Source organism: Pithys albifrons, chromosome 20, assembly GCF_047495875.1.
Source record: "Pithys albifrons albifrons isolate INPA30051 chromosome 20, PitAlb_v1, whole genome shotgun sequence".
NCBI classification, from domain to species: Eukaryota; Metazoa; Chordata; class Aves; order Passeriformes; family Thamnophilidae; genus Pithys; species Pithys albifrons.
The window spans coordinates 7,088,149-7,115,907 of NC_092477.1; the positions used below are offsets into that span (position 1 = coordinate 7,088,149).

Sequence of the window (27,759 nt, forward strand, 5' to 3'; positions counted from 1 at the left end):
CTTAGCTCAATTAGCAGCATATTTGGGGAGATTACACTAAATCCTCCTGTCAGGAAGCCGTGTTGGAACTTCCCTACTGCTCCACAGCCCGAGGTCCTTCCCACCTCGGGAAGAGTCCTGAAGGGAGTCTGGGAAGGAAGTCCTTATGGTGAATGCAGTGATAGGGATGAGCTGAGCACAGGCAGCCCAGGAGCAGGACCAGGGCCAGCTGCTCTCTGTGCTCTGGTGGCACAAGGGGCATGGATGGATGACACTGCCAGCAGAACACGGACCCTCCTGTCCTCACTGCCTTCTCTGGGGACCTGGTTCAGCTCTCAGTTCTGTCTCCTCCTCTTACAGCTCACAGCAAGATTCTTCCTAACTTAAGTCATACACAATCCAACTGCTCTGCTAACGCAAATCAGGTCTCAATAAACTCCCTGGAATTTCACCACTGTGGCCCTTACTTATATAGCCCTGGCTCAGTTAAACATTTGAGTGAACACTTAAAACCAAGTGCTCACTTAGTTTATGAAGCCTGACTTCTCCAAGTTCATTGCTTAATAAGGGCTGAAGAGTCAGACACAGCTTTCAGCAGAAAAGCTGAGCCTTTAGCAGTTGTATTTGCAAAAATAAAATCAATTTCCTAACGCTGCCAAGTGAGACAGAAAGACAAGTTTTGCACAGACACTCCCTGAGCTGTTGAAAACTACTGACACCACACATGTGGATTTCTGAGGATCTATAGCAGAAATGGCCTTTGAAAGACATTTGTGGTCATGAATTAAAATCTGATCCAATATCCTCATCACATTTCTAGCTTTGCTCTGAGGGTTTTGTTGTTAATGACTCACATCTCTGACAAAACGTGTCCATGTGAAGGATACAGAAAACAGTGGGAAACAGACATTGACTGTGGAGCTCTCAAACACATCACTGTGAGCAGCTGAAGGCTGAGATGGTTCATAGCAGATACAAGAGATCAGAGGGCTCATTTTTTAGCTGGCTTATCCAACACAGGATGTAAACTGTACTTATAAATATCTGATGTTAAAGAACATTTTTGTGTCTTGGTTCTTATCTCGCATACAGGGCTATAATGAAGGAATAATTCTCTTGGAACAAATATCATTACTAGGATGAGATCAGATTCAGTCATTTCTGTCAGTGGGAAGACTCCTGCAGAACTTCAATGAACAAAAATACAAATGCAAAAATTCAAGTGCCATAGATACAAATTATATACATTTATTTTTATTCATTTTAAATAACATTCTTCTGTATAAATTCTGACATATATTCAAATCATACACTTTTTTTCTTTTAGAAATGCATTTGTAAGCATAGCTTATGCTTGGGAGATGCCGTATTTGGACATGTAGTGAGATTGATGGGTTACAGTTGGGAGCAAGTACAACTTTTAAGGCCCACATTTTTCTTATTTTAATCCATTCCTCTGACACACAAAGAGCAGAGTCCTGTGGGAGCTCATTCTAAAACTTCACTTTAAAGAGAAAAGTATTTTTATATCCTTTATTTAAAGGAGACTGTGCAAACTTTCTGCCACATTTACACTGCCTGTAACATTGAAGGTAACAGTGCTGCACAGTAGTGGTTAACTGGCCCAGGATGCCTGAAGGATGCTGAATACATCCTCTCCTCTTTCCTAAATGCTTCCAGCGTGCTAAGTTTGCTCAGCCTGGTCCAAGGGAATTCGCATTCCAGTGGCTGACATCTCCTGACAGCTCCCCAGGGCCAGCACTCCTTGCAGCTATTTCCAGCCACAGTGGTTCACGGGATTTGAGATCATCCATTCTCATTAGCCCAACCACTTCTTTGCACGTCTGTTGCACTCTCTGTTCACCAAACACTCTCCCGAGCTGTGAGCCCTCCAGGCTGCCCCCAACACACCCATGTGCCCTTCACCAGCTCCATTCTGGCATCTCACCTTTACTGTGGAACTCACCCCATCCAGACCATCTGGGCCCTCATGACCCCAAGGATTGTGTCTTGAGGTGGTTACCCACACCCACCCAGCCTCCCCTGCCCTGTTGTGCCTTCTCTGAGCTCTGCAGCTGCTGTCGCACGCCATGTTCTCTGTGACACCCTCACTGTTGCACCCCTGCAGTTCCTGCCCAGGCAGAAGGGTGCTGCATTGTGGTCCGTCAGGAATGCCATGTGTACCTGCACCGTCACCTCAGCCCCACCTGATGCCTTCCCCTGACCTCACTGGTTCCTGAGCTGGGGCTCAAAGCAGCCCTGGGAGTCCATTTCTGGTTTACCTGCCCTTACCCCAATGAGGTGCAGGGCAAACTGCAGCACCTGGGAAGCCTCATCACAAGTGGTGACACAGGTCACGGCCCTGGTGACCTTCAGTAGCCCAGCACAGATATTTGAGCTCTGCACTCCCTCTACATACGGTCCAACCTTACCTGACGGTAGAGACAGAACTAGCTCAGCTTTTCCCTCCTCTCTGTGGTGCCAGTGGAAGCTGCATGATTGACGAGAGCACGGAGAATCTGGTCTCACATCACCAAAGTCAAACACAAAGCTCTTTAGTCTTTCCCTCCTGAGGCATTGATCTCCTTCTATAACTGCTGTTCCTGTGTGCCAAGGCCTGGGTGGCAGGAGATGGTTGGTGTGTCCTTGCTGAATCATTCTGCCATCTGACAAGCCTTGTGCCAGCATCACATCCTCGCTGTGCCCTGCTAAAGAACATCCTGTGCTTTCCTCTGCCATCCAAGCCCAGACAGACAGGTCCCTCCTGCCACACCAAGCCTCCCATCACATCTGCCAGCCCATCCACACCCCTTCATCCAGATGTGCAACCCACAGACAACAGCTGTCACACCCTCCCTTGCATCCTGACTGCAGGGCATCCCACCCTCCTTCTCTGCCCAAGCACAAAGTTTGGAGTACTTTGGAGATCAGAAGCAGCCCAAGTGCCAACACCTCCTGTGCTGTGGCAGGCAGGGACTAGGAGGGCTCAGCACATGAACCCATGCTCTGGTTGTGCAGATGGTCCTTATTTCTACAGTGAGACAGAAATCCAAGTCTGTTCCTGTTACAAAGCAGCCCAGTCATACAAAGATTTGAGGAAGAGGTGTGTTGTGACAGAGATTAAAGTATTATAGAAACATTAAAGTGAACAGTCTGTCTTTCCATTGCCCACTACTACCAGTCCCCAAAATTAACACTTCCTAAATTACCTTTGCCCACCCTATGAAGTGACCAAGTGCAAGTGTATCCCTAAATTAGCACTGCTACATTACAATTTTTAGGAAATTTTCTACTTCATCACCACTCTGCTCTTTAAAAATTTGATGAGTAACTCCAGGATTAGCAACCAGATTTTCTCCTTCAGTCCTCCCCCATTTTATAACTAAAAGTAACCTTGTTCTGAATGACATCAGCCAGATATCTCACCTAAACTATGGGACCTCACCCAGGCCCAGAGCAGGCAACGGCAGCTTTTCCATCAGCTTGGGCCTATATGCAATTCCATATTCTGCCCTCAGTTTTCCTTGGTAAACCTCAACTATTTTCCTCCTGCCTTGCTGTGCCTCATCTTCAATTCAAATTTTGAGGCAGAAGTGGCATCTTTGTGCATGTGTTTTAAGCACCTATTTCACCCCCTTCCAAGTTTCCAAGGTTAAGAAAAGCCTCCCCATGCAGCACCAGAAAGCAAATAAATAACCACCACATTCTTCCTAGTTTTCATCTGGAGACACACCCACTTTTGCCTGTCTCTGGGGATGCACCCACCAGCTCCTGCTGACCTTTAGCAGGTACTTCATAGATCCTCAGTATCAACTGCTTGTGAAGCCCCACCACGCACAGCAGCACAGCTGCAGCTCTGAGGCTGGGCAGGATTGAGGTGAAATATTTGTTCCATGCCGTGTTTCAACACAATGGTTTGCTTTCCAGGGGTGGGACCCCTGTCTTGAGGCTCACAGGCTGCAGGTGCCAACCCAGGTGCTCCCTGGTGTGACCTCCCTGTGCTGTGCTGCCCATTAGTTGTTCTCCCTCTGCTAACAGCCCACCAGCCTCCCACAGGAATCACCGGAGTCTCTGAAACCTGTTCCTTGTAGCTTTGTTTGATGATTCCTCACCACCATCTTGTGCTACTTTAAATTCCTGGAACTATCCGTGGTGCACTTTTACCTTTTGAGCCTGGAAGTGCAGATCTGCTTCTGTGAGCTCTTCATCTCAAAGCTGTTTCCACCCAGATCCAGAAGCCCTTTGTTTTTTGCCCCTCAGGAGTCCCGGAGGCTGCACTCAGCCCTCTGGCACCTCTGCCCCATCAGAGATGGCAATGGGATCCCTTCACACGATGAGCAGCTGCTTCAGAGAACCTCAGCCATCGAGACCAGGCTCTCAGGGTGTTCGTGACAGTGAATTTGCATTTTGTAGAGATTTAAAAGCAAACAACAGATTGGTACATCCGATGTTTGGACACCTACTCAGCCCTAGTCATGGCAACACTGATATTCACTCTATATTTAAAGGAATGGCAAAATTTGACAGATGCAAGTAGGGAGCACTCACATTTTCTCTAAAAAAGAAAGTAATTCAATGACACTAGAAGAAAAGCTTTAAGCAGTCATTGTTTGCCAGAGGCCCAGCTCCAACAATATTGCCATCTCATTTACAGTATTTGAAACAATCCTCATGTTTTGTTTGTATTTTTTAACAACGCCACTAACCGCTGTACAATTAAAATCTAGAGGATAAAACATGACCTGGGGAGTAAAGGAGGTTGGGAAGGGGTTCATGGTTTTGTTTTTGGGGGATTTTTGGTTGGTTGGTTGTCTTTTTTTACAAATAATTACAAATACAATTCCAAGAAGATATATTACATTTTATATACAGAACACACCATTTCTATCAGGGTAGGGTATTAAGCCTGGCTTTTATTTTTACATGGCAACCCTGAGATGTCTTGTCGTCTTCCCTTGCACAGAAACTATACAAGTTCATTAACTCCTTCTAGAAAAAAATGGATTGCTATGTTTTAATAGCATCATCACCCTGTATAAATAGTCAGAAAGGGAAAAGCTTGGCCTCTTCCCTAACTCAAATGTTCTCATGATTTTTTTTCCTGTTTCCCTGCTTAGTGGAAACAGGTAACGGTGACTTTTTCCAAGTGTGCAACTCACTCCTCTACTTGCCTTTTGGTAGCACAGTGAACAATTATTTCCCCTTTTTTTTTTTGTCCTCCTTTTCAAATTTCTATCAGGAACTAATATGATGCTTTTCCAAAAGTGTGTTTCCTGAAATTCCACTGTTAATTCATGAGCTACTTCTCAAACTAAAGGATGCAGACACAAGTGTTGGGTTGGTTGGAAACAAAGTAGCTTCTGATTCCTCACAGGGGTTCTGCTCTCTCCACCCCACCACTTCTTCCTAAAAAAATGTTTTTAACAACAGTGAATTCTATAGATCTTTATGGAGAACAAGACACTGAATGCATTTCACCACATTACCTGAAATTCGGATGTACTACACTGCTTTCTGTTCCCCTGCAAGCTACAGCACGCCCAGCATTAGAGTATCTGAAGAGCAAATTCCTCTGTGTGGAGCCTTGGCACGGATCCTGATACCCCTTCCACAAGCCCTGTAGCTTTTTGAAGCCAACTTTGGAATAGCTGGATCACTTCTAAGCTTTAAAATTATGCATGGGAGTCGTCAGCGTTAGCTGTCCATTCGGTGCCACTTCGTTGCCATCGTCCTCCAGCAGCCCCGACACGTCGGCGTTGGGAATGCTGTCGTGGTAGCTGCTGAAGCTGATGTTGTCCTCCTTGAGTTCAATGGTCCAAAAAGGAGCATTAAGTTTTCGGTTCTGATACTCACGGTACATGTAGACAGCACCCACAAAGCCCATCAGCAGGACCACAACAATGATGATCACTGTCAAGATAATGATGTTAAACTGAGTCCATGAAACGTCTGCAAAAGCAGAGGTGCTGTTGTCAGAGGAGCTTATAGGAAATATTGTCTGCAGAGTTGTTGGTGACAACGTACTGTTTAGCACTGCCGTGGAAAGTGATGTTGCCTTGGTGGCATTTGGAGCAGAGGTTGTAAACTCCCTTGGTTCTGGGCCAAGAGTGGCTTCTACAAAACAAATAAAAAATGATCAATAAAAATCTGCTAAGCTGAAATCAAACACAAACATAAGAGATTTGACATTTCTATCACAGTTATTATGGCAATTAAGTCAACACTGTTAGAGATGATAATTTTTTTTAAACTGTTTACAAAACGGTTGGCCAGGGTTGGGTTTGGGGTATTTTTAACTAATTCTGTGTGCCAAGTGCCCATGGACTGCAGCATTTCTATGAGATGTCTGGTACTGGAGGGGTAAGTGCAGTAGTCAGGACTCAGGGTTTGATACATGAGCTCATGATGAGATCAGGTCACCCAGTTCAGCTCCTATTCAGCCCATGAAAACAGGGCTTTGCCAAGATCAGCACATTTAGACTCTGAACCAACACGTCCCTTGGTGTCTGTGTGGGCTGCACAGTCAGGCTGGGAGGACACAGTGACTCCAGGAGCTTAAACTCTTCACAACCAGTGCACCAGATGTAGGGTTACTTTCATATTATTATTTCAGCTTTACCTGTACAAACAAGAAGATCAAAACTGAAAAAATGAACCACAAGTATTCCACAGTCACAGCCTTTAGCAACAGGTTTCAGTGTTTGCACTGCTTTAGGTAAAAGGGCAAAATAACCTCAGTTCTGCTTTTGGATAAAGAAATTGTACATAAACCTGAAGGAAACCCCCTCCCTGCAGAGCCAGAAGGTGACCAAATCACAACAAAAATAAGACTGTGGACGTTCTTATGAAGCTTTTGAACATAGCAGAGGCCAGCTGGGATCCCATGTTGGCTTCAGCTGCTGTGATGTGTGCACATGTGAAGGATGAGAACATGAGAGCTACCAGAGTGTGCCATGAGCTCTGCCTTCTTCTTGGCAGTAAATATCCAAGAACTTGCCTTGCTGCCAGCAGCCATGGGATAACTCCTTTCTCAGATCTAGGAGTCAGTGACAAGTTAACACTGGAGTTCTCATAAGTGGGATGCAAAGTCATTACGCCTGCATCAAACTGGTTAAGCTACAGCCCTCAGAGAGCACCATAAATCCTGAGTATTAAGCTCACAAAAGTAACTAATAAAGCATTTCCTCACATGAATAACCTGATCTATTTTAGAACCTCAAGTCCTGGCAGCAGGAACTCTCCAGAAGCTGAAGCCTCAATCAGCCAGCATGTTCTCTACACCTATTGCTCCACAGGACTCTCTTCACCCTCTTTCCCACTCTCTTCCTGCTCTTGGAAAAGCAACTTCATTTTAAACCCATGTACAGCTGCAGCAATTACAGCTGATGGTGCTGTGCTGTACAGATCCAGCTCTCCTGAACATCTACTAATTATGACTGAGGAGGAGAGTCACTTCCGAAGGGCTAATTTTGCACTATGTTGCATCTCCAATGGCAACAGGAGCTGGAAATACTTAGCACATCTCCTGCCACAGGCCCTCAGGGGAACTCCCACAAGTTAACTTTGGGCTGTCACATTCCCAGTTCATGTAATGAAAAAATTCCTTTGGAATGGGCATCACACACCTAACTGAGCCTCCTGCTCAGAGTTCCCTCCCTGCAGCAGCTTCTCCATTATCTGCAGGTCCTGCCTTAGGCTGATAAGGATGCTCGGGATGCTGAATGTCAGAAGGCATTTCTGAATGGGATAATGGAGAGAATTCTGCAGTAGGAAGCAACATGACATGAGCAAGAGGTTCCTGGAAAAGCTGTGATTTTGGGAAAAGGGCATGAGGAATTCAGTCATCCCTCCTAAATTCCTTCATCAATACTCAATCCTTGGCAAACCCCACCAGCAGCTATAATCAGGAAAAAAACCCAGAACAGAGACAATGGCTGATTCACCAGCAAGGAAACAGCACTTTTCTGGGCTTTATTTGTGAGTCAGCATCAGCTCAGTGCTGGCACAGAGGCCCTGGGTGAAGACATTTCCTGCAGCTCCCAGTGACAGGGCGAGCAGTGCCGAGCTCCGGCCGCGGCGTCGCTCCTGGGCCGTGACACGGCGCTGCCTGTTCCGCTCCCAGGGCCGTGCCAGCTCTCCAGATGTCCCAGAGCAGCTCCTTGAGAGCAGCAGCTGTTCACTCAATGGGCTGCTTTGGCAGCTTTGACGTGAGCGTCACATCCAGCTGCTTGATTGAAATGCCAGCTCGGCACAGCTTCTGCTGCCTCCTGCAAGGAATGAGCTCTGGCGGGAGCCCACGCGCCAGCGCCCGGGAAGGCTGTGGAGCCTGGCAGGGTGGCACAGAGCCACACTGCACCACTGAGTCCTTCCTCTGCCTCCCCATGGAGGCAGGAACACCAGCTACTGTGGGGCTGGGAACACTGACTTGGGTCATCCCACGTGTCCTTGGAATATTCTCTCCATCAGCCTTGAAAGCATCAGAATCCCAGTCAGTTTTAAGGCTCTGAACGGCCCCTTTGGATACCCAGGGGTGGGTTTAGCTTTGCCTAAGCTGTACAGAACCTGCTGTCTCATTTCACTTGTGACCACTGAAACAGAACTTGGGTGATGACTTCACTCCAGAAGCCACTCAGAATCAGGCCACTCCAATGCACTGGTGGTTAAGGAAAATCTTAACCTAAAACTAGTTAATAGTCAGTATCTCAGTCAATTTTCAGGCAATTTGTGTGTAAGAAAATGGAAAGAAACCACACACTTTTTTAATTGCTTAACAAGAAAGGGGAAAAACAAGTTGTAAGGGAAAGAAGAAAGCTCAAAGAGCATGTCCCAGTCCCTGTGAAAGGGGACAGTCTGTCCCCACATCAGGAACGGGCTATAACAATGCCATTAAAAGAAAACCGAATGGTGAAAACTGCAAGTACACAAGCAAAGCCATATATATGGATTTTAATGGAGCAAGGTCATGTGGATCTTTGCACAAAGCCAGAGCTGTGCAGAGGTAGGTAATGGATGAGCTGATGCAAGTGCCATTTCCAGCCCTGTGACAGCACAGTTACAGCTAATGAGCCTCCAACTTTGCTGTATTGATCACCTCCCTGAGCAGGGAAGGACTCTGTGATTACATGTCCAGAGAACAGCATGGGAGTAAAAACCACATTTGCTCCTGATGGAAGATCTGAATTGAAACTCTCTTGGTGACAAGGACGAATTTTTGCCCTGAACTCTGGGTTCTCTCATCTGATACATCACACCAGTAATGTTTCCATGCATGGAGCTGAAGATCCACCATGAGGACCAACCTCCAGATAACACCCAAAAGAGCAACTTCAGAATTTTCTCTCATTTTACTCAAAACCTTCTACTGTGCAGCAGAGTTATTATGAACAGCCCCTCTGGGGCACCAGGCAGTGCTATGGAAAGGAACAGTCAGTAAGGACAGTTCACTGGGCACTAAGACATCAAGCACTGGAAGTCTAAAAACCTACATTTAAATACACTGCAAATAGGGTTTTCTTTTCCAGCTTGTTCACTAACAGTGCCTGCCACAGCCTGGAATCTGGGTGGTTACAGAGATAACTCCCAACTAGTAGGCACCAAGATCCAACTTTCTTCTCTTCACCACAAGCCAAATAAATCTAAACCCAACAGCATTTCCTGTCCAGCCTTTGGGCCGCTGCAGAGCAAGCTGTGACAGCCCTGAGGAGCCTATTTTACCTTTCCTGGTGCAGTTGGTGCCCTCGGGGTCCCTGGTGTAGCCCTCCTCGCAGCGCTCGCAGTGGAAGCCGGCGGTGTGGTACAGGCAGCCGAGGCACTCGCCGCTCTCAGGCTGGCACACGCTGGGGGAGCGCGCGGGATCCACGTTCCCGTTGCAGTTACACCTCACGCAGATGCTGTCGGAGTTGTAGTAGCCCCTGTCACACTGGTTGCAGTTGAGGCCAGTGTAGCCTGTTCTACACTTGTCACACCTTGGCACGGTCTCACCAGGCTCTGAGGAACACAGAAAGAAAACCAGGGTGTGCCACAGCCCCTTGCAGAGACACAGGGATTTGTCCCATGGGACCCAACCACAGGGCACTCTGACAAAAATCAGCAGCCACCAAGTGTTAACCAGCCTCCAATTTTGAGCTGAAAACACAACTTTTGAACTGCAGCAGTTTCTCTGTTCCCAGGGGAAAAAACAGCTTTACTGATGCCTTGTACCAGCCTCACAGAGCACACTCAGCACGTTGCTAAGGAAATGGATTATTAGTCCTGAATATTTCCATCTCAAACAGGCAAATTCAGAGAACAGCTGGAACTATATTGGGGATGCTTGTAATCTGCAAGAACTTTTTGCCCTATAAGAAGCCAGAAGCAGCTTGCTTGCAAAACTGATTAACGAAGTACCAAAAAAAGTGATACATATGATTATTACAGCTATGACTTCTCTTGGTTACATTGAGGAATCTCTACTTGGAGTCCCATGGAGATGATCAGAAGCAGGCTCAGAGGTGTGGATGGCTACCTGGCACCACTGGGCACCTCCTGCATCTCTCCTGGCTGCCACAAGCCCAGCAGTTTCTCTCTGCAAAACTTTGCAGGTTCTCCAGAGAAGGCTGCAGTGACACACTGGGAGTTGGAACCAGATGAGCTTTAAGATCCCTTCCAACCCAAACCATTCTGTGATTCTGATCCCTCCATTGTGCAGATGCACTCACAAGAGGGAACACAAGCACAGGAGATTCACGGGCTGTAAAACACCTCACTAGGCTGATGCACTCTGAATGGCAATCTAATAGAAGAGAGATCCACTATGAGGAATTAGACCAAAACAAAAGGCTCACGTATGCGGCAGGTGCCGGTGGATGCCACGATGGAGCAGGGGCAGCGCTGGCAGGCCTGGGCAGGATGGGTGCTGCGGTAGAAACCCTCCTTGCAGAGCTCACAGTGGTTCCCCTCGGTGTTCTCCTGGCAGTTCAGGCAGGTGCCTGGGGAAGGGAGAGGAGCACAAGCAATGGTTCAGCAGCAGGAACTGGAGCAGAACATTTGGAGCAACAATCTGCAAGGAGCACTCTCAATTATCAGAGCTCATAGGTGGTTTTGGATGCCCTCTGGCCAAAACACAATCCTGGCCTCTTATGAACTTCTGATGCTCATCCCCTCGCTCCAGACACAGATCACGTGAAAAAGCAGGTGGCCCCAGCAGAGGCCCCACAGCTCATCACTGAAAGGTCACTGCAGGTAAACAGGTGCCACCAATATTAAATTCTCCTCAAGCAAAAGAATTTCAGTTTGCCTTTTTACCTGTGAGATTAAATTTTGAAGATTTAAGTCCCCCACTCCCACACAGGGTCCCTCAGGTTTATGCCTTTGGGGTTTTTTGCGTGCAGCCTCTTCCTACACCCAAAGCTGGTGGTCAGGGGTAAGGACATGTCACTGTCTTACTTTGGGGACAGAAACTCCATCCCACCAGTGTGGCTCCAGCTTCTCCATCCCCAACACAGAAGGCAGCAGCAGTCACTGACCTTCCCAAAGAAACAGAGGAGAATTGGGGGCTCACATGAGCCACCTCCCCTTCCTGGGGAAGCCCCTAAATCAGAAAGTCGACAGGCTGTGTCTTCACAGAGGCCGTGTCCTAATGGCCTCCAAATTGCATTTTGATACCACTGTGACCAGAGAAGAAAAATCTCCCTAGTTACAGAAACACAGCCTCTATCCAAAGCCCATCCATCACCAGGAACATGCTGTAATTCAGCCAGCTCCTCAGTGAGGTGGCAGGGAGCTAAGGGAACCTTGTGTGATTAAATCTCTGTACCACACTCTGCAAAGGCAACAGCCTCCTTCTGTAAAGCAGGGTGGCACAGAGCAGTGTATTCACTGCATGTGAGCACAGATTCACTGAGCTGATCCAGCAGTGCTGCTGGGGGATGGAGAAGTCTCATATCAACATCAACTACAGGAAAAAAATCCTGATTTAGGTTAACGCTGACTATGAAAAATCCCACAGCATAATTTCTTATTAATATCAGAACAGTTGGGCTCTCTCACAAGCCTGATATGCCGCACAGCTCCTGCTCCTCTTTTTCCACAGCAATGACACTGGAGCTGAGCATCCCCAAACCAGCCTGGAGCATCCTTGCAGCCAACTCCCATGGAAGCAAACCCAGGAAGAGGCTGATTCACCCACCCAGCAGGACTCTGACAGCACCCTGATGACTATGAACACTTGCTCGGCATCAGTTCCCACACACTGTTTGCTCTTCCCTCAGCAGCTTGTCAGACACGAGCCAGTGGTTTTTGTGGGAGAGATGTCAGGGTTAGAGGGGAAAATTATCTGCTGGGCTTGGTTTCTCCAGCAGCAAACCCTGATCAGCTGTTTCAGCAGGATGGATTCCTGGGACAGGGCAGCTCATGGGAAGTTCATTCACCCGGTTACAGCACAGGTGCCTTGGTCTGTCCTCCACAGGCATTAATAGGGGCATAAATCTGGAATCACACCTGCATTGTCTGTACACTCTTGGTCATTTCAGGACCAGTGTCTTTCCCATGGGCAGAAATTATTGCCATTTATCCCCATCAGCCCTGCAAAATGGCTGTGTTTCCATGAGTCAGCACGTTGCTCAGCCATGCAAAGCACACATGGACTTGCAATCAGGTATCGCTGGGGAAAGCCTTAATAATTAATAGCACTTCTCATCCCAATAATGCCCTCAGGAAGGATCAAAGTGCCCCAACTGTGAAGAAGCAACCCCACCTCATTGCACAAACACACCATGGGGTACAAGGGTCATGTTGGAGGAAGTGCTGTCGCCTGGGGAGCTCCCACTGCCCAATTTATTTATTTATGCCCAGTAATTTTAAATATTCCTCCTGGACAGAGCAATGCCAAGCAGGAACCAGCTGCAGAGCCGGCAGAGGGAGCCCAAAGTACAGAATTAATGGGGAAAAAAACGCTGAAAATTTGACAAAGACTACATAGAGTTGGTGCAAAGCTGGGGAGGTCACACAGAGTGCAGTCTCTAGAGCAAGCTGAGTGTTCTCCTAACTTATGAAGCATCAGATCTAATCTTTAATTAACTGTTCTCTGTTCTGGATGTGTTAGGTTCCCCATTTACAATAGCAAATAAAGCAAATGGAGGAAAATTTTTAAAAAAATAAAAGAAGATATTTTTGTCAAATCAACGAAAGGTCATTAACCAAAACAAGGGGTTTTCACTGCAATGCCATGGGCAGCACCAGCAGAAAAAGGCTGCCTGAACAGTCCTATCCCAGAGACAAGGTCTGTACTGGGATTTCTTTGGATTTTGTTTTGCAAACCGAGAGCAGGGAGAACATTGAGGGGAAAAAAAAGGAAGAGCAGATTATCCTCCTCCTTCACAAAACCCACACACCCTGCTCCAAATCAGTAACACAGCTGATGTGTGCACAGCTTTAGGAACAGTCTTATATCCTTCAGTACTGGTGGGACACAAGCACACTGAGTTCAGCATAGGAGTGAATGCAGTAATTCATCCTGAAGGAAATGCAGTAATTCATCCTCAGGGAGCACAGATCCGGTGCCTGCCACTAACACCGAGCAGGATTAGGGCACAGACCCTGCAGCTGCCTGTCCCTCTGCTGCAAACACACAGCCCAGGAGGGAACAGCGGGGCAGAATCGGCCCAGAAACACCTCATTTGATGGGCTCTGCCTCCCTGCCAGCCACCCAAAAACTCTGCAGTATTACTTTGAATTACTACCCCTTTCTAAGCTCCTGGATAAATTTTACAGAACTGCATTTCAACCTGAAGTTTTGATGAAAATTTGGATTTTGAAGTGAGTCCTGTGGCTGAAGTGGGATTTGCACAGGCAATCACATAACATCCCTCCTCTGGGATCTCTCCTTTGGGATCTCTCCTTCTAGTGGAGATGGAAAAGTGATTAGGCTCCCCTCTGCCCTCCCATAAGCTATTCAAGCACAGGTGCCTCGACATTTGCACTTCATCAACATCTATCTGATTAAGAGACATTCATAGAAATGCTCCAGGAAAACGAACAAGACCGAGTTATAAAAAGTGGGCAATAGTAATTAGGTGCTGCCAGCTTTTTCCAGCTCTAATCCTGCAGTCTGTGGCAGTAAGCTGCCTTAAGTCAGGGCCAGCACAGTGTATGTTTCCAGGTAAACAGCAGTTAAACAAAAGCTCTTTAAAAGCCCAGGTTTTGTGTTTGTGTAAGTGTACAGAACAATAGAGCCCTGATTTTCGATACAGACTGCTGAATTAAGGCTCTGCTCTGCAGCCTGGGGTAAAACACACAGCCTTTATTGCCTTCCTTCAAAGAGGCCCAGCTCCAACCTTACCCCACATTTCCAATTCAGTTTTAAGGTAAAGATTTTGGGTATTCAACGCATAAAGATGTAGATGAAGGGGATAAGAGCAGAGGTGTGTGAATGAAAACAGCAAAAAACAGAGGGAAGGAGACAGGTGAAGTCTGCACTCCCTGCACTCACCTGTTGAGCTGTTGCAGGTCTGGGAGTGGTTGTTGCACTGACAGGGCTCACACGTGTTTTCGTTAAACCTGTAGTATCCCTCACTGCACCGGTCACACTTCAGGTCTGTGACACCAACCTTACACTGGCACTTCCCAGAGCTGCAGAAGGAAAAACAAATTGAAATCTGGCTGTACTGGAAGTCATCCAAGGTATAAACCTACAGGCAGGGTTTGGGGCTCCCTTTCCTCTTTTTCCTCCTTTCTCCTGGAAGCAGGACATGAAACCCAGGAGCAACCATTTCCAAAAAGTGATGGGGAGTTCAAGAAAGGCTGAGTCTCTGCCAAGCCAGTTGCCCTGACAGCAATTTCCAGCTGGGCACCAGAAATCACTGCTCTTTCTAGAAAGCCCTGGCCCAAAGCCACCCCGTTGCATCAGCCCCAGCAGATGCTCCGACAGCCCCTCTCCAGTCCCTGCTCCACCGAGCACCAGCCCTGGGCCTTGTAGGACACCAGGACACCCGTGGTTACTGTGCCCAAACAAAAGCAGAGCACCCACGTGGATAATGACCTGCCCTCCACATCAGTGCCAAGCAGTATCTCTCAGATTTTTGGGTGAGCAGATAATTCCCTGCTCACCAGCTGCTCTCACAGCTCCCCTGAGAGCTGGCACAGGATCTCAGGTGTCTCGCTCAGGTTCCAGCCAGGGCAGGTGTCAGCCACCTGCACTCCCTCCGCTTCTCCTCCATGATCCCATTTATCCCTTCCACACAACATCTCCATGGACACCTGGACAAAGCCCCTCTCCAGTTGACCTCTCCCACCCACCAGAGGCAGGGAAGGACAGGAGAAGGTTCTCCCTTCCCCAGCGAAGGTTTCCACTCCGGCTGATCCCAGACAGGAGCTGTTTACTTGGGCACAGTGTGACTGCAGGAGGGTGGAGCATTGCACAGCGAACACAGAGGGCATTGCTGGTGGCTGCCACGAGCAAACAAATACCAGGAGCTATAAAAAGCAAAGGTTACCCTCATTCCTTTGGCTTTCCCTGCCACTCTCTCCACACAGAGGCTTCACACCCTTCACTTTCATAAGCGACTCTATACACTGGCAGCATTTAGCTCAGCTCTCCGAGGAATCACAGGAATGGATAAAATGCTCTTTCCCATCGAGCCCTGGGCACGGCCGTGGCTCATCCCACCTGCACACAGGTGAGCCGAGGGGCAGGGAGCACTGAGTGCCTCTCCACATCTGCCAAAGCCCTGGGGTGACCTGCAGAGAACCTCAACCCTGCCTGCTGCACAGGGAACGAGGACAGCAACCCAAATAAACAGGACTTGGTCTCTCCAAGTGATGGATTTATCTGCAGACAAGGCAGGTACCACACATGGACACCTCTGCACACCTCTGAATGACCCTCCTCTCAGGTCTCTCCTTTATAGCTTCCACCCTATTCAAACACCTTTTAAACACCTTTGAAATACCTTTTAAATTCGGTACTTCAGGGCTCACTGTGTCTGCACAAAGCTCATCCATTGTTGCCCCCTCCCTCCTCCTGGTGAAGAACGAGCAGGGCACAATTTGCTTCTAAAAGCCTCCAGAAAAATCTGCTGATTAAAACTAATAGAGGTTTGATGCACTGTTGATGTGTTGTTTTTAATTAAAATGCAGTGGATTGCAGTGTTTGGGGAAAGACATTGCTTCTGTTAGAAATCAGCATAATTTAATATTTCTGTTGTTTGTTTGTTTGCCAAAGGAAGAGGAAACACTGAAACATAAACCTCAGCCAAAGTGGCTGCACAATTAAATAGCTCCAGAATCTGAAACCTCAAGCATATTTAATAGCCTGATTACAAGAAGGAAAAAGAAATATGATGTTTCCTTGCTCTCCAGACCATTATCTGGAAGGGCAGCAGGCAGATGCAGGATTCAAAGGGATGCTGGTAAGCAGCTCAGTATGTTTGACTTTTAAAGAGCTTTTCACAAGACCGGACATTAATCCAAACATTGTCACAACGTTTAAAATAAGCACAAACAAAAAGCAGCTTGTTTTTATTTGCTTCTGACTGCTACTGCACAGATATTCCTGTAAGAGGGCAGCGGACAGGCAGAGCCAAGCAGGGCAAAGCAAATGATAGGGGGAGGAAAATCTGATGTTTAGCCTGAAAACACCTTTTGGGGATGCACTCCATAAGGAGGGGGTTGTAGGACCAGGCATTAGAGCTGCATCATCTTCACCTTCCCTGAATTCCTCCTGCAATCCAGGGTGCTCCATTTTGCTCTCTCTCTCCTGTTCCTGATCAAGCCTTTATCTTAGTAACACCCTCCTCTTCCTCCTGGCTGGCCCCCTTCCACCCAGACTCCCACTTCATTTTTTTAAAGGACGTTTATTTCCCCAATGACTCTGCTAGAGCTCAATGCAGCATTTTGGGGCAGACTCCCTTGGTTTTACTTGTTAGCTTAAAAATAACAGGAAAGAAAGTTTTTTTTCCTTTTCTTTTTTCAAAGAAGTAAAAAAGACTGTTTTGGAAAGTTTGGTTTGAATGCCTCTCGAGCAGACCTTTTCTCAACATGTTACACATGGCACAGAGCCAAGTCCTGCATGTGCAAGAATTAAATCACTCAGCAAATATAAAGCTTTGCCTGTGGTCATTGCTTCCATAGAATAAAGCCCCCTTACAACACTCCTTTTTATAGCTCCAGCCCAGCAAAGACCTTCAGACACTTTTTAAAGCAAAGGTCAATGATATAAATGCATTGAAACCACAAAAAAAAATCCTGTTAACAGACCGATTGTGCCCATAAAAATCCAGAAATTTGAAAGAAAAGACCCACAGTTTAATACTTGCACAGTGAGAACTGAACTGGATTTTGAGTATCAGCCAGGAATTTCTTTTCTGGGGGAAGTGGGGGGAAAAAAGGGGAAGGGAAGAGGAAAACATTTTGAAGCAGCAACATCAATTGCTCAACTCCATTTCAGATGATGATTAACTCCACTGAAGCCAGCCAATTCTCAACACTTGAAAAAGAATTGATAGAAAGATGTGTTGGGACAAAACCAGACTTCCAGTAACCAAAGTCTCCTGCCAGCTTTGGTTTCTATTAGGTTTTTATGAATATGCTTACTGTAGGGACTGTGCAGGTAGTGGGGATCAGCAGCACATCATCCATCAACTTAATACATGTTTCCTAATGATTAAAACCATCACCAGCACACGAGTCACTGGCAGAAGGAGCTGGCAGTGATTGTTGGTTGGCAGGAATAAACCATGTGCAAGGTTCAGATCCAGCAAGGAATGACCTGACCCTCCAGGAGTGGGAGCTACATGCCAGGTTTGGGATCCCCCAAAGGCAGGAGCTGGTGCATCTGATCCCCCTCAGCTCTTGGGTTCCATGTTATGCCTTGGGAGCAGCTGTTCCTGCAGGGAGGCAGCCTGGGGCTGGACCAGGATGCAGCCACCCTGTGGATGCCATCTGTGTCCCACAGACACAGGACAGTGGGTTGTAAAGAGAAGCCAAATATTGGGTGACAGAACAGCTGAACCCCAAAACACACTGCAAAAGCCAGTCTGGTTTCAGTTCCACCCCCTACAGCCCCCTTCCACTCCTCCCAAGGGAAAACACCCACAGGATGTGGGAAAACCTGTCACTCACCAAGTGATTTGGGCCACTAGTGGCAACCAAATGTTGCCCATGGTGGGATTTTACATGGAACTGTAGCTTCACAGGTACAGAAGTTAAGGGGATATGCCAGAGACAGCCCAGCCCTCCCCTGCACTACCCTGGCTACTGGTAAAGAGGAGGACTGCAGATAGTGTGGACCCCACTTAGAAGCATCCCAGGAGCAGAGCGTGGAGAACAGGGAACACCTCCTGAAGCCACAGAGCATCCTGCAGAGAATTCTCTGCCAGCTCTGATGGGCCTCATCATGAGGGAAACAAAGCATTAAAATACCTGTGACCTGAGACAGCCCAAACTGTGCAGTCACATCTGCAAGGGGTCTCCACTCCTCCTCCACAGAAACATCCTGATTTTAACAGGGACACGACAGGCATAAGATGGATGGGAGGATGAAGGACCGTGGCCTTAGGGGCTGTGGGGAGACAAGCTGTGCGTGGTTAATGGTGTAACACAAAACCCTTAGCAAGCTTCAATCATTTATTTTCTGCTCTTTTTTTTCCCCCCAAGGAGAAGGGGAGGGAGAAATTAATTTTGACTGTTTTCCCAGACACTAGAAAAGCCTGGATGTCCAGCTGTCATTGAAAGCCCAGGGACTGCCTGACCACGTCAGAACCAGCCAAAACAGCAGAGCACCAATTTTTGTGCCTTTATTTTTAAAACAGTAGAGACTGGTAAGACTTTGTGGCAGTCAGACCACGAGGGAACTTCCATGGGTCTCAAACCAGGGATGAGCCCTGCAACCTCCCCACAGCTTTGAAGAGTTTTGCCAAATATATTTATAATTTTCATACCGAAGCACAGCCAGGACCAGCCCCAGGTGAAAAGGTGAGGGGCCCTTCCCCATCCTGGTAGCATTTCCAACTTTTCCTGCATCCCATGCCCTCCCCTTTCCCTTGGAAACCTTCATTGACACCTATGCCCATCATTCATCCCAGCAGGACCCAGAGGTGTTCCTGGAACAGACACAATTAACGGCAGTGACAGTGTATGAATGAGGAAAATCGCATTGAGCTGCGAGCAGCTGTAAAACAACCCCCATGAAAAGGCTTTGTCACACTTTGATGGGATAAGACAAAAGGATTCTGCACAAGATTAGGAGGATTCAGAAGAGATGTCTCTAAAAATGGTGTGTTCCTCCAGCAAGCTGATCCTTTAGTGCTGATTTTCTGTGATGTCTGACAGCAGCCAGGGGATGAATCTCTCTTACATTTTTCTGGGCAATGTGGAAAAGTTAACATTTGAAAGCTAAATGCTCCAAGACACTTTGGTGGAAAACAAACACTGTTAATACTCAATCACTGAATCATTTAGGTTGGAAAAGACCTCCAAGATCATTGAATCCAACCTGTGACTGATCACTACCTTGTAAACTAAACCAGAGCACTGAGAGCATGTCCAGTAATTTCTTGAACACCTTCAGGGACGGGGACTCCACCACCTCCCTGGGCAGCCCCTTCCAATGCAGGACATCTTCCTGAACCTCCCCTGGGCACAGCTTGAAGCTGTGTCCTCCCATCCTCAGGAAACCAAAAACCCTGATGACCCACGTGCTGATCTTCCTTTAGGTCAGCTGGTTTGAATATGAGCACATGGGGAAGGGGGGAGCAGGAGAAAGCCCCACACTGGGTTTCTCCTCCCTGCTCCTTCAGCTCAAACCAAAGCCCTGGCAGCCAAGGCAGTTCCGTGGGAGGGTCAGTGGGGCCAGGGCTGAAACCCCTTCAGAGTCCCTTTGTGGAGGGCAGAAGAAGTGGAGCTTTATGGGGGCCGACACTGGGCCATTGTGCACCACATTCCTCACTCCTTGCCGGGGGATGGCGTCTGTTTGTGTGGCAGCCCTCAGTGGAGCAGGGACACTTCACAGCTCTGAAAGGCCACTCTGTAAATGTCAAAGGGCCACCTTGTCTGGCCACTGCTGCCTCCACAGCCCCGGGAGAGCCGGGAATCTCCAGCCCTGGGGCTGTGATGCCTCCTCCGGGTGCCCTCCCAGCACCACCCACCAGGACCAAGGAGGCTGGGGAGGGAGGAAGCAATGGGAAGACCACGATGGCCCTGAGAAAGGAGTTTGGATGGTGTCCTTTATGGTTTCCATGAGGAGGAGCAACAAAAGCCTCACTTAACTGCAAAATCTCAACTTCATACAGGTTCCCTGGAGGTCACAGCAATGCAGGGATGGGACAGGAAACCTCAGCACAGAGTGAGGGTGAGGGAGATAGGGCTGGTCCCACTGGACACACCAGTCTTGTCCATCATGGTCCTCCCATCCCTCAGACCTCTGCTGATGTCCCTGCTCAGGCAGCAGCAGGAGACAAGAGCTACAAGCAGTGCCTGAAGTCAGGCTGGGCACTGACCCCAAACCAGAATTCAGCCACAAGAGCTTAAACAATTGAGCCAATATTTTTTTTGAGGGCAGTCAGTGTTTGCCAGAGCAGCAAGTCTGCAGCAGAACAACACAGGAGCAGCAAAGCCTACTGGAAAACCCACAAAACAACAGGATTTCTGAGAAGCCACAATTACCACAGGGGAGATGATAACAATCCACCTTTCCCTGACGCTGTGTCCAGTCACTCATTCATTCCCTATCCCTGTCTGCACCAAATAAAAACAGGTGCAGGTACCATATTTACCTGTTTATGGGGGAAGAGCAGAGAGCTAATCAGATGTAAAGGATGCAAGAGGTTGGAACAGGAGAGATTTAGATAATTAAAGGATGCAGAAAAATAGGCTCTAACAGGGTATTCTTCTGCTTTTCTGACGTCCACATGTAATAATTTCCGCTACAAAACAAGATCTGTTCTCTGCAGAGTGATGCTGACAAGGCATTACTGGGAGATAATGAGCCACCGGTTGTGCTCAGCTGATCTATAAAAGGGAGAACAGTCTTTTTAAAGGGGAAAAGGGGGAGGCTTTTTGTCTGTTTTTTGGAGGGTTTTAGAACACAAATCCTTAAGGACTTGAGCTCCCAAGGTCATACCTCCAAAGGGGAGCAGCGCCCAAGGTGGTTTACTGGGCTGCTAAAATATAGCAGAATGGAAATACAGATCCCACGCAAAGAGGAGACATTTCAGAAGTGTGATGACACTCTACAGACAGAAAGCTAAGATTTTATCTATGCAAAATGAAAACTCCATCACTTTCCCCAAATAACCTCCTGGGGTTGGGATGGGCAGCAGCCCTGGGAACATGAGGCTTCTCTGATCGCAAACCACAGCCATGAGCATCCTTCCTGTGCATGTTGGTGGAGCACCACCAAAACCTTGAATTTCAATGGATCTGCTCTTCCTGACTAACAAAGCCAACACCAAATTCTACCCCACGTGATGCTGAAGGTGCCTCTAGACTGTGACCCACCTGACTGCCTCCCAACACCATCAGGACCAACGTTCCTTACTGCTTTTCTCTCCGTGATCTCTTTGCATCTTTCCACATCCCACCAGCTCTGCAAGCCCAGTGTGTGGCTCTCCCTGCCCATCTCCTCCAGAAACCCCAGGCCTTATTCAAAGGCCTCAACAAAACCCATTGTCCAGTGCTGCTGACCTTCCTCTTGTCAGCAAGGCTCTTGCAACCCCCCATGAGGAGGGGTCACAAGATCAGCCTCTCCACACAGACTCCCACCACAAAGGCAGCACACAGGGATGGTCACTGCCCTCCCTGCTCAGTATCTCAGCATCCCTGCTCTGGGGAACAGCCACATACAGATGCCCTCAGGGACACTCTGCCTTCCTTCATTCTTTGTAATATGAACATAAAGCACAAGGTCCCCTTGAGGGGGCAAAACGTTTCTGAATTAACACTTGGGCATTTATATGCATGTGTTATTCTTTTTTGTTACTGTAACTGAGCGACAGGAGCTGTCTCTTACATGACTTATGCCAAGCCCACAGCACAAACAGTGCAGGAACCAGGAGCACAGAGCTGTCTCCACAGCCAGCAGCGAGGAAAAGCTGCTCAGACAGCAAAGGAACAGAGCACTGCACCCTTGGGCAGTGGGTTTCAGCTCACAGGAACCAAAGCTCACATCACCTCTGCTTCCCATCACCTTTCTGACTGTGGGAAAACTGAGGCACAGGCAAAGAGAGCAACTTGAATTAATCCACAGACTTCAATTTAACATCATCTGTTTTCACTGGGACAATGGTAGCAAGTATGTGTGTTTAGTCTACAGCTTTTTAAGGGAACTGGAAAAATCTCACCCAATTTAGATGCTTAACCCAGGTTTAGGTAAACCACGCAGTGAAGCTCTGCCAGGGGAGATTTAGGTTGGATCTCAGGAAAAGGTCACTCCCCCAGAGGTTCATCAGGCACTGAACAGGCTCCCCAGGGCAGTGGTCATGGCCCAAGACTGCCAGAGCTCCAGGAGCATTTGTACAACACTCTCAGGGACAGGGTGGGATTGTTGGGGTGTCTGTGCAGGGCCAGGAGTTGGACTTTTATGATCCTTGTGCGTCCCTTCCAAGTCAGCATATTCTGTGATTCTCTGATCCTTAGAACACCCCATGGCAGCCACAGCTCTCCTTTGTTCACTGGCACAGGTAACGGTGCCCCAAAAGTTGATGGGTGCATCACCTTGTCTTCCTAGAGCCAGGGCAAGGGTTTAAAACACAAAACCTCCCAGGGAAATAGGGAATTGAGGCTGAACCTTTCTGCCAGGCATCTCATGGCACCAGCTCCACTTCACAGCTCTACTCCCCAAGCACATCCCAGATCCTGGGGAGCAGGAGCACCCACACAGGGACAGCTGCTCCTGGGCTCAACTCACTGCCTTCAAAGCTGCAAGAAAAGCAAAGCCACAAAGGCCTGCCCAGGAAAGCCTCAGGGGAACGACTCGCAGGAGGTAAATCAGGGTCATCCCACCTCTCCCTCTCTGCTTGGCTACAGGAAAGCCCCAAGCAGCACCTGTCAGATGAGCTGTCAGGGCCCCACACCACTGTGTCACACTGGGTTGCCCTTGACCAGGGTTGGCAGCCCCATGTGGGGATGGGCAGTGCTGGCAGTGAGGTAAAAATAAATAAATCCAAAACTGCAGAGTCATTTGACGTCTCCTGCTCCCCAGGAGGGTACCACATGCTGCCTCATCCAGGCTGGCCTTGTCCTGCTCCTTTAAATTCATCAGCCAGAGGACAGGTTTACACGGGAGAATTATTTCTGTGTGTGGTTAAGGAGCTGTGCCCACAGGGCTCCTCCTGCATGGGCACCATGGTTATGAAACTAAAAGGATTACTCAAACTAAACCTTTGCCCCTCAGCCTGCACATCCCAGGGGTGCTGTGGGGAGCAGCCTGTGTGCCACAACTCTGCTGGGGACACAAGTGGCATTTTGGGCAAAGCTGCACAAGGTGCAGAGAGCCAGAAACATTGCAAGGAGCCCCAGCACTCCCGCTGCTGCCCCAGCTGGTGGGGCTGGAGGCCCCCAGCCCACCTTTGCTGCCTCTGGCTTGGCCCCCTGCCCAGCCCTATAGAGCAGGAGGTTGAAGTTCAGGCACAGGATTCTGCTCGCATGAAGAAAAAAGGAAAAATAAATACCCAGGGATGCAAGGCTGGAAGGAGGTGTGGGCTGGGCAGCCCTGGCACAGTGACCATCTTCTCCAGCAGCATCAGCTTCACCTTTGTCTCCTCCACCAGGAGGGAGGCTCCTCCTTCCTCAGAGGACAGAGAGATAACACAGCTTCCCACTTGAGGTGCCCAGAAGATGGTGTGAGATGCAGTTGGTGGGGGCAGCTCCTGGCTGGGGCTACATCACCAGCCACCGTCCCCTCCCTGTTCCCATCCCATCCCCAGGGGCTTTGCAGCAGGAGCACAGCCCTTCCAGCTCAGCCCGTGCACCCACATGAGTCACCATCCTCATTCTTCACTACTCTGACCTTGACCATGGCCCTTGAAACTTCAGCTTCATTCTCCACCCTTCCTCTATGGACTATGAACACTTCCAGGCCACTGCTATGTTTAGCAAGCATCTGCACAGCATCCAACCCAGAGAAATGTGGTTTTCTCTGAGGTTTCTAGGCGTTAACCGCAACAGGAACAACTCATTCCCCTTCTCTGAGATGTGTCAGCCCTCTCTGAGCAGCCCAGGACTCCATCCAGCTTCACAGTAATCTCTAGCTTGAACCACACACAGCTCTTCATCTAACAAAAACATAATCACCCAAACCAGAGGACAGAAATTCTGTGCCATCCCAGAGGGGGATCTATGTGGATCTTCCCAGATAATCAAATTTAAACCACCACCAAAACAGACCTTTGATTAGCAGCCATGGAGCCCATTCATAGCGACAGCATGTCAGGTCAATGTTCACTCCCAAAATCAACTCTGTGCCTCAGGAAAGGGATTTTTTTTATTTTTATTTGATGGTCTGCATTTGAGGTCTAGTTAACAAACAGCAGACTTGGGTTGCCATCTGGACGGCCCAAGAGCATGCTGAGAAATAATACTAATAATCATCATATGGTGGTGCTTTAAAAGGCAGTTTTACAAAAGCCTGGGCAAGCTGATTGAAACCTATCAGGCATGTTTTGTGTGCCCCGAGGGCTTGGCCTTCGGGCAGTTTGCCTCTCCAATAAGCTGCCCTCAAAAAGGGTCAGAGTCCAAAAACGAGGCTGCTGCTTCACCCAGAGACTGATCTGAACAGCGGCCACACTTCTCTGAAGGCAGGAATTCACTTGTGCAACTTAAGAGTTGGGCTGGTGCTCGATTAGATAAAAAAATAAATAAATAATGCAGCTCACAAGATTTTTCATGTCAACAAGACAGTAGCTGGCTGCTGGTATTGGGCAATGCCTGCGTGCCTTGTCCCGAGCAGGGATTGCCCGGAGGGACACACACGCACCGCTCCTCACAGAGTCGACAGCAGACACCCAGGGCTTCCAGCACGAGAGCCAAAAATCTCATTCCTGGATTCACACACCAATTTCCCTGCAATGCAGAAGAGGCTCTACCACCCATCAGGACAGATCCCACCCTGGGACCCACATCCCATCCATCTCAGCTGCACACAGGCAGGAGTTGTGCCCAGCCACAGGGTCCCACTTTAACACAACAGAAACAAGAAGAGAATTTGCCTCCACCAGGTTTTGTGTCCCACTCTATTTTCCCAGACATCACCACACATGAGGCTGCCTGTCTTGCAACCATTCTGATGCCCCCAGCCCTACAACACAGACAACTGACCTAATTTTCCTCTTTTTAAACACCCAGAGGTCATCTCCGTCTGCAGCAAAACCCTGCTGAGCCAGGGAGAGAAACACAGAGCAACCTCTGTTAGCAACATCCCCCCTCCCCAAATCTTCCTCCACATTTTGCCCTGTGCTGCCTCTTCTAAATGGCTGGGAATGAGCATCTCCCACAAACTTCAAGGCTGTGAAATGGTGCTGAGGAGAAGCTAGGGAGGTTCCTGTCCTTTCTGGGTGCACACACGCTGGGGTGTGGTGTGATGGCTCACTACATGCACCAACTCCACCTTGTTCTCCTTCACAACTCAAAGCACCTCACCTGAAGTTCTCAAGGGCATTTCTTGGCTCACCCCATGCAGAGAGACATGGGGAGACATCACACATGTTCATGCTTTACCCACTGCCCTGTGACTCAGAGTTGGGGCAAGAATGCTCCCTCCCAGTTAACCCAGTAGCTCCAGCAGAACTTTCCCTCCTCTTCCAGTTCTCAAAGATAAGATTTGCCCCATCTGCCTTTGCCCAACTTGCCTTTCCAGTAGATCCCACCAAACTCACTCTCTCAATTCTGTGACAAACCCTGATGCTTCCAGGCACATCTTCCCAAACCTAAAACAGCCACTTAAAAAAAAAGGTGAAAAACTCCATACTTTCCACCCCCAAGAATCACCTTTTTTAGTAAGAAGGTCACTTCAGACAACTGGAGTGTTACTTTTAAGTTCCGATTTTTCAGAGCTTATGCAAGCAGAAAAATGCAGCATTGAAACAAAAAGGAAGGACATCAACAGAGGGTTTGGGGGTTTGGGAAAAGATAATGTATAAAATAATTACAGGCAGCATGTCCCTGCAGAGCATTTCGACTCTGACTCAGCCCCAGCTTTGGCAGGGAAGTGCAGGTGTTCAACACACGCTGAGCCCAGACCAAGCCCTAAAAGACAAAAAGGCAGCAGGAGCCTGGGAAAGGCTGGAAGACACCGCAGGGTGGTTTGTTGGGATCTCCTCCAAGGACAGACCTTGAAGCCTGCTGCCTGTGAGCATGAGTTGGGGACCCAGTGGGTCAGGATGCTGCTCAGTCTGTTCTTGCAGGGATACAGAGACACCCTCAACTCCGCCACAAATCTCTAATGGCTGATGGATCACTGGTTGGAGAAGAATACTTGCGTGCCAGGTTCTAAAAGGCAAGATGTGAGGGTGGGTGAGGTGAAATGAAGAGGAACACATTCATTATACAGGAGCTCAAAGCATCAGCTCCGGTGACTGTAAACACCAGGCAAGGCAGGAGCCGACTCTGCGGTCAAGCTGCTGCTTCCATCTCGATGCTCAGCAAGAGTAGGGCAAAAAGCTTCGCCTGCCTCTGGCACAATGAATATGCCTTTGGAAGATAAACCTTTCCAAAGCCCCTGTGCTCCACCCCAGCCTTCGCTCCCCTCCCCAGCTCAGGCGTGAAGGCCGCCCTGTCCGACAGGGACTAACAGATGCACAAGGCATTAGACAAGAGGTTCTGCTTCCGTGAGACTCAGAACTGCAAGTTGACTCCCTTGGGGGCTGCCAGGGCTTTTGCCACAGCTATGGATATTTTTATAATCCAGCCCTTGAAAGAGGAAGAATAATCTTCATGAATTTTTATAAGATCAGCTTCCTTCCTGCCTTTTTTTCTTATTTTTCTTTTAAATACTGGCACCAGATGACAAGATCCACTCTTGCCCAATCCCTAATTCCAAAATACCCCAAAATCCCAACACCACACACGGAGTCCACTCAGGATGGACGCCTGGCCTTACTCACTGGTCACACTGGGCACTGGTGGATCCAGAAGGGCTGCAGGCACAGGGCTGGCACCTCTGGGTGCCCTGCTCTGGGTAGAATCCATGGGCACAGCTCTCGCAGTGCAGCCCCACGTACCCGGCGAGGCACCGGCACTGCCCCGTCGTGCGGTTGCATTCGGCCACGCTGGCACTGCCCACAGAGCTGCAGTTGCACAGGTCTCCTGCAAGGCAAAGAGAAACACAATCATAGAATCACAGAATGGCTTGGATTGGAAGGGAACTTAAAGCTTATCTTGTTCCACCCACTTTCATGGGCAAGGACACCTTCCACTAGCCCAGGTTGCTACAAGCCCCATCCAACCTGGCCTTGGACACTTCCCGGGATGGGGCAGCCTCAGCTTCTCTGGGCAACCTGATCCAAGGCCTCATCATTCCCTTTGTGTACCCCAGGTTGGAAACATCATCATTGTAAGGATGATTTTTGCTTTAAAATGTTGACATGATAAAAACGAACATTGGGAGCACATTGGGGTTTGAAATCCCATGGTTTATTATCTAAATATCTCTCCAAAGAAGAGCTAGATGATTACAAGTACAGCTACCTAAAATACATATGTGTTATATATATGTATGTAGCTTTATATAATGTCTGCATATATATACATCCATATCCACCCTCATGGCTGTCTGGTTCTGTGACTCCAGGAGCATTACCTGTATAATATTAG

The 27,759-nt window shown here is 48.4% G+C and overlaps 1 protein-coding gene across 1 annotated transcript in view; it reads right to left on the minus strand.

Moving 5' to 3' along the window:
* Positions 1-1,196: 1,196 nt before the first annotated feature.
* Positions 1,197-27,759, minus strand: part of MEGF9 (multiple EGF like domains 9) — a 50,271-nt gene continuing 23,708 nt past the window's right edge. The window contains exons 2-6 of the mRNA XM_071574227.1: positions 27,051-27,252; positions 14,447-14,586; positions 10,803-10,946; positions 9,694-9,966; positions 1,197-6,093 (exon numbers count right to left, since the gene is read on the minus strand). Of these exons, the coding sequence (XP_071430328.1) occupies positions 5,639-6,093; positions 9,694-9,966; positions 10,803-10,946; positions 14,447-14,586; positions 27,051-27,252 (1,214 nt within the window). The 3' untranslated portion in view covers positions 1,197-5,638. The remainder of the gene's footprint in view (positions 6,094-9,693; positions 9,967-10,802; positions 10,947-14,446; positions 14,587-27,050; positions 27,253-27,759) is intronic.